The sequence below is a fragment of the Sturnira hondurensis genome, unplaced genomic scaffold (assembly GCF_014824575.4).
Source record: "Sturnira hondurensis isolate 20B ecotype Veracruz unplaced genomic scaffold, ASM1482457v3 Scaffold0021143, whole genome shotgun sequence".
In the NCBI taxonomy this organism is placed as follows: Eukaryota; Metazoa; Chordata; class Mammalia; order Chiroptera; family Phyllostomidae; genus Sturnira; species Sturnira hondurensis.
The window spans coordinates 23554695-23561223 of record NW_028093774.1 but is presented as its reverse complement, the minus strand read 5'-3'; the positions used below and the strand labels follow the sequence as shown (position 1 = coordinate 23561223).

At 50.1% G+C, this 6529-nt stretch overlaps 1 protein-coding gene across 10 annotated transcripts in view; it reads left to right on the top strand.

The window, feature by feature from the left end:
* The first annotated feature begins 5095 nt into the window (after positions 1-5095).
* Positions 5096-6529, top strand: part of PCNX1 (pecanex 1) — a 129467-nt gene continuing 128033 nt past the window's right edge. For 7 of the 10 annotated variants that reach the window (XM_037031518.1, XM_037031517.1, XM_037031515.1 and 4 more), the window contains exon 1: positions 5097-5686. In XM_037031518.1, the coding sequence (XP_036887413.1) occupies positions 5534-5686 (153 nt within the window). In that variant the 5' untranslated portion in view covers positions 5097-5533. Of the gene's footprint in view, positions 5687-6529 lie in introns of all 10 variants that reach the window. The other 3 variants (XM_037031511.1, XM_037031512.1, XM_037031510.1) reach the window with 1 other exon arrangement.

The window sequence follows — 6529 nt, the reverse complement described above, 5'->3', positions numbered from 1 at the left end:
CAGAGGGAAATGGGGGTGGGAGGAAGCAAGAGAGAGTAAAGGCGGGGGATCAATGGTGATGGGAGGAGACTTGAACACACAATACAATATACAGGGTGGTGAACACACAATACAGTGTACAGATGATGTATTATAGACTTGTACACCTGAAACCTATACAATTTTATTAACCAGTGTCACCCCAATAGGTTCAATAAAAATAAGTAAATAAATACATTAAAAAAGAAAATAGCAGACTATAGATTAAAACATGAGTTTATCTGATTCCCCGCACCATGATCTTTCCACCACCAGACACTCCTTCCCACCAAGGGTGTTCATGATGCTCCCTGCTGGAGGAGCCGGGCATGCATCCTCCCGAGGGGACGACTGCCTAATCTCCGCTTAACTCCAGGCAGGCCCTGCAGATGACCCAGGTGACAATCCAGCGAGCTCTTCTGAGAATCACCCAGCCGCATCCTTTGGCCTACATAGATTTTGTGGGGATTACGCTGCCCTGGCTGAGACAGACCAGCTCTTTAATATGGTCTAGCTAAACACACCAGATATCTAACTGACGTAGGAGAATAGTTTAAAGGTAAAAGATGGGAAATCACTCGTGTATGTATTGTTTCTAATTCAGGATCCCCCCCAGTTTGGGGAGTTTTGCAATATCCACATAGTTCCTCTTTCCTTTTATCACTCCTCTTCAAAGTCCTGTGTGTGAGTTCAAGAAAAGTGAATTGAGATACAACAAATGACACAAAACCATAGTGAGAATTACTGAATTAGTTAGCGTTGATTAAAACATGTTCTGAAGTATTCATCAGACGGAATTGACATATTTAAGAAAACAGAATAATAGACTGAGTTGAGATTTCCAAGAAGGATGAGTTGCTCTTGTTTTAGTTATTTAGCTCCACATCCAGACATTGGTATTTTGTAATTATATTACCTAAGATTTGGAAAGCCCCCCTCTCCCTCTGACATTACTTTTCCTGGTGGGACGTAGAGTAGTACACAGCGAATGACTAAAAAGAGAATCTTGAGAGAATTTTAGGGTTTTTCCCTTCTCTTCCAAATCTCTTCGCCTTTATTCTGTATTTTTCTCCTATTTTGAATTGATCTTGTAGGCCGGTGAAATGCTTTAGAATGTTGAAGAGCTACCAAAAAAAAAAGCTAAAATAGATGAAAATCTTTAATTGAAAACAGCACTTTCTGTATTGCTTTATTTTTTCCACTTAACATTGACTGTCGGCTGATCCCCACAGCTTTCTGCTAGGCATTTTCCTACAGGCCAAGTGCCTTGCCCTCAAGAAACGGACAGTTTTGTTGGGGGCTATCCAATAGTACACACTGCAGGGCTATAAATGGAACACGTGAGTGCTCCAGGCTATTTAAAAACTAGATGAATGTTCTTGGAGTAGTCATAGTGGGCTTTAGAGGCAGTTGGAGGAACAAGGTTTTCTAGATCAGGCAAATGGCACAGGAGCTTGGAGGCAGGATGCAATACACGGCTGGGCTGGTAAATAAAACTGGATACACGGGTAGGCTGATCTTCACCAGTAAAAAGGGGTTCACGGTGAGGAGTAACGTGAGCTAAGTCAGGGAAAACGGTGATTTAGGTTGTGGGGACTGTGGATGCCCGGCTCAGGAGTACGCTTTTAGTACCACTGGTGACAGAAGAGAATTGAAACCTTTTGAGAAAGGAAGGGGCACAAGGAGAGTGGATTAGGGAGATTAATTTGTTGGTGGAATGTAGCCTGGTTTTGAAGCGAGATTGGAGGCAAGAGGAAGCTATTTGGTTGGAGTTGATGCGGGCATCCAGGAGGATGGTTGCTCTGGCAACGTGAAGGAAGGATTGAGCAGGAAAAAGACTGTAGCAAACCAAACAATGGGGGAGGGTATATGAGGTTTCAAGTGTGAGCAGGTTGGAAAATGTGGATTTCACTGAGAGAAATAAATAAGAAGGGCTAGTCTGGGGTGACATGGGGGAGACGTGGAAACCTGTTGCATTTAGGTTGTGCGCTGGACGCGTGGGCTATGATGTCCAAAATACAACAGGCGACTTCTGCCATATAAACTGGCCAGAGGTGCAGTTTGTACGCCTCTGTTCCAAGTGGGTTTGGGGGCAGTTATTAAAAGGTTTTGTTCGCTCAGCTTTGTCCCTTTTAGGCAGGAGAGAGCATCTGCTGTCAGAGCAGCCCCAGTCCTCAAGGGACTTATAAACTGTCAGGGAGTACGATTTTAATAGAGTTAGCTGAAAGATGAGCAAATGTCAGGTGGTGGTCTGGAAGTGTGTCATGGCTGCTAATTTTGACATGCTAAGTGTAACCTTATTAATGGCTTTTATGCATGGCCAAGAGGGCTAACACTTAGCACACTAGATTCCAAAACTTTTGCCCTGCTCGTATCATTTATGGGTGTGATAGAGTACGTTACTTTGGGCAAAACATTTAACCCTCCGTGGCTCGACTTCGTGTCTCTAGAGTAGGAAGCTTTAGAGGCAGCGTTCACAAACATTTGGAAAGCCACAGATAAAAGGCACTGTAGGATTCTTTCTCCTCCCACCCCCATTCCAACTACTGACTCAGTCTCTCTGAAAGGTCATCCATTTCACTGAATCCTTTCAATTGCTAACTCTTTAAGTCAGTTAATTAGCATTTTTCTAAAATGCGTTCACGGGTCCTGAGCTGAAAGATGCAGTCCTTACTGCCTTTTTGACCTTCTGGGCCTGCCCATCTTGCTGACCCCTTTTTATTCAGTGGCTGATGCCACATGACTCCCATCTCAAGTTCTTGGATCAATTCCAGCTATACCGGAGGGGAATTCGAGTTCCATATTAACACTCCAGGACTTCAACATAAGACAACCATGATGAGTGTGAAATTTGGTCCCGGTTCTGGGCATTAAGTTCCTGCTTCGTTTCTAACTCTCACTCTGTCTACCAGGTCTGGCCTTCGGACACTTGTCTTACTGCCTTGAGCCCAAGTCCTTGCCCCCCAAACTTGCCCAGTCTTACATCATCTCAGGGAGCTGCATTCTATCTGCTTTCATCATTTCCTCATTGGAAGAGGAATCCAGACCTGGAATCCAGCACTGAGGCTTGGGCCCTGCTCTAAGCAACACGTTTTCTTAATGCCTGCCATGATTTCCCAATTTTTGTCTGCTCCTGGATTTCCCAAGATTGTGTTCCAGCTGCCAGTTTACAACACTCATTCTCTGCATTGAACCAGCCTGATGCTGGCTGCCGTCCTGGCTGCTGTTCCACACCCTCCAGATACTGTCTTTTGGCTGCAAGCTCGTCCTACCAGGGGGGGTCTGCCTCCAATTCCATGGATGTGTCTACTTCTACCAGTCCACCTCACTCCTATTACAGTTAATCCTTCTATATTAAGCTACAGCAGGTATTTACTGGTGTGGAAACTGATGTGGTACTGGAATTTTATCCTTGTTTACATCTTTCTTTGTGTTGGAAAGCTTGGGATCAGTTCCAAAATCTGCTCAGGGAGCTTTCCTGTCTCCTTGGAAGAAACAAATGAACACTTGACAATACCTTGTATCCGTGACCAAGCCTCAAGGCAACTATTTTCATTGTAAAACTTGTATTATTTAACCTTAACTTTGCTTTTAGACATACTAATGTATTTAAAAGCTAATTTTGGCCAATGGTGGTTCCTATCTCTCAATTTCAAGGTATCTTATTGCAACTTGTGGATAGGTCTATAGTGGCAGTTTCAATCTTCAAGGCACGTGAGAATCTTCCAGAGGGCTTGTTAAAATAGATTGCTGGGTCCGAAGATCAGAGTTTCCCTGGAGTAGTGCCTGAGCATTTGCATCTCTAACAAGCTCTCAGGTGATGTTTATACAGCTGGTTCTGGGACTACTTTGAGAACTGGTCATACATTCAAACAGGCCACAGGTAAGCAGAAGCTACTGGGCAGTTATTCATCAGTTCAAACTCTTATCTGAATGCTTAGGGTAGACAGCACTGAGAAACAGACTTCCCAAGTTCAGTTCCCACTGTTAGGATGGCTGCTGATGTCAGAGGTCTTTGCAACAACCTATTACTTACAGAATGGGGACAGTTTCTTTGAGCTTTGGTTTTTCTCATCCATAAAATAAGGGCAGCCTCTATGCTGCCCTCCCTGGAGTGTTGTGAAGGCAAATGAAATGGGTGTGAAAATGTTTGAACTGCAAAGTGGTACGGCACTAGAAGGTACTGCAATGGTTCTTCCACACTCTTAAAATGTCACCAGTTTCTTTTGGCTCTCTTTCTTTTCTCATTAATTACAGCAACTTTAATCCAGGAATATAAAAGAGTACTTTTATTGCTATTGCTATCAAAACTCAAACTTCAAACGCTACACAAATTTCATTCAATGAGATCAGACATGCCTTATAAACACTAAATGGAGCCAAGAATGAATCTCAGTGTTTACAGCTATTGAAAAGTACAAGACCCTATCGTGACTTGCGGCACAATTACAGTTAATGTTTCATCCCTGTTTAGATTGGCCCATTAATAACAATGGTTACAAGTTACAGCGCGGTAAACAATAAAATCACCACGCACGTGATAAACCTGTCCACTCCACACTTTCACATCTCTTGTAACTTCTATTAATGAATCTCTTTTCGGAAGTGGTAAGTCCTCCCAACACTTGACAAAGCTGTTTTTCTCACCCTAGGACTCCCAGGCCACTCCAATCACCAACGCAGTTCTTGTTCAAACTGGGTGCATCTGTGATTTTTCAACAGTGTCATCGCTGTACCTAATTCTTCCAGGCCTTCAGTGAATATCTCAGTGTTAGCCTCATTGTTCCTAGGCCTTTATTAAATATCATAAAACGCCAGCCAGGGTGCTGTCAAGGTTCTGAAGACAAGGGTTTGCAGAGTGAAAGTCCAGATTCAGGGACTAATCAATGAACTTGCCTGATTTGCGGCCCGGAGAGGAATGGGGTTTCCTGGAGCCCCTGCGGCGTGTCACCCGCAGCCCAGCCCCACGCCCGCCGGGCCCGCGTCGGCGCGTGCTTCTCCCGGGCGCAGGCAGGAGGCGCCCGCGGCGACCCAGGGGCTGCGCGCACCCGCGCTGAGAGGGTTGGGGGGGGCGGGGGGAGAGGAGAGAAGAGGAGGAGCTGAAGGGGGCGCGGCTTGTTGCCCGTCCCTCCCGGGCGCAGGGCCTACGTCTCCGCCGGGTCCGGGGCTGGCGGCCGGCGGGGGGTCGCGGCGGCGGCGGCGGCGGCGACACTGGCGGGCCGCGCGTGGCGGGGCCTGGCTCCGGCTCTGGGTGTCAGGGGACAAGATGGCGGCGGCGCTCCGGAGGCCGGTCTCCTCCTCTTCTTCGCTCTCCTCCGCCCCACCGCTCGCCGCCTCCTCCTCGCTCGCTGCCTCCTCCTCCCGCTGCAGCAGCCCTAGCGACAGCCGAGGCGCCGGCCCGCTGTGCCGGAGCTCCGGAGGAGGATAGACGGGGCAGCCGCGGGCTCCGGTGACCGAGGCAGAGCTGGGGCCGGGGCGGGGGCGACGGCGGCGGCGGCGGCGGCGCCGGGGAGGGATGGGGTCGCAGACGCTGCAGATCCTCCGGCAGGGGGTGTGGGCCGCGCTCAGCGGGGGCTGGTACTACGACCCGCACCAAGCCACCTTCGTGAACGCGCTGCACCTCTACCTGTGGCTCTTTCTGCTCGGCCTGCCCTTCACCCTCTACATGGTGAGTGTGGGGGCGGGGAGGAGGTGGCTCCTTCCCTTTCTGGCTGGTCGGGGAGCGCCAGCTTTCCAGAATCCGGCGGGCAGTCGCGCCTCCCTGGCCCGGGGCCGTGGTTGCGCCCTCTTTCCCTTCCCCAGGCTGCTCCCCACCCTCCGTCCCTCGGAGCCCGCTGCCCCACTCGCTGTCATGCTCCCCTCCTCCACCCACACTCTCCGCTCTCGCCTCTTTAGGGTTTCCTCTATCTTGGAGGTGATACGAGAAACGAAACAGCAGCAGCCCCCACCTCCCGCCCCCGTGCGCCCAACCAACCGGTGAACTGGAAACTGGTAGCTTCCTAGGCCCTTTCGTGGGAGGGTGGGATGGGGTGGGGGGATCCCGCACCCCTAGCCTCTTCAGCTTTTCTACCCGGGTGGGCAAAGCCCTAGTGGGGCTCCCCGCCCTCAGCGTTTTGTGTTGGGCGCTGAGCCTGCCTCGCCAGAGGGGACGCCGCATTCCAGCCCCGCACGCGCGCCCGTTCGCGCTCCGTTCCTGGGGCACCCCGGGGCACTCCCTTCACCCGGGGCCGCTTTGTGCCTTCTCTCGCGGGAGAACCCTCGCTCCATCCACCTCGCCCTGATCCGCACGCGGAGCCCTGGGAACGAGGAGGACCGGGCGCCGCTCTTTTGGGAACTGTGGGTCGCCGCCTCTTAACTCACTAAGAGGTGGTGGTTGAAAATCTACCTCCTAACCTTCTTGCCTCTGAAAAATCATTGTTTTTTTGCTTACCACGGGCTCTTTTCGGTTCGGCTCCGTGGTCAGTGGCTGTTGTGTTCTTTCCTGGCCAGCTCTGGGGGTAGGGCGCGGGGG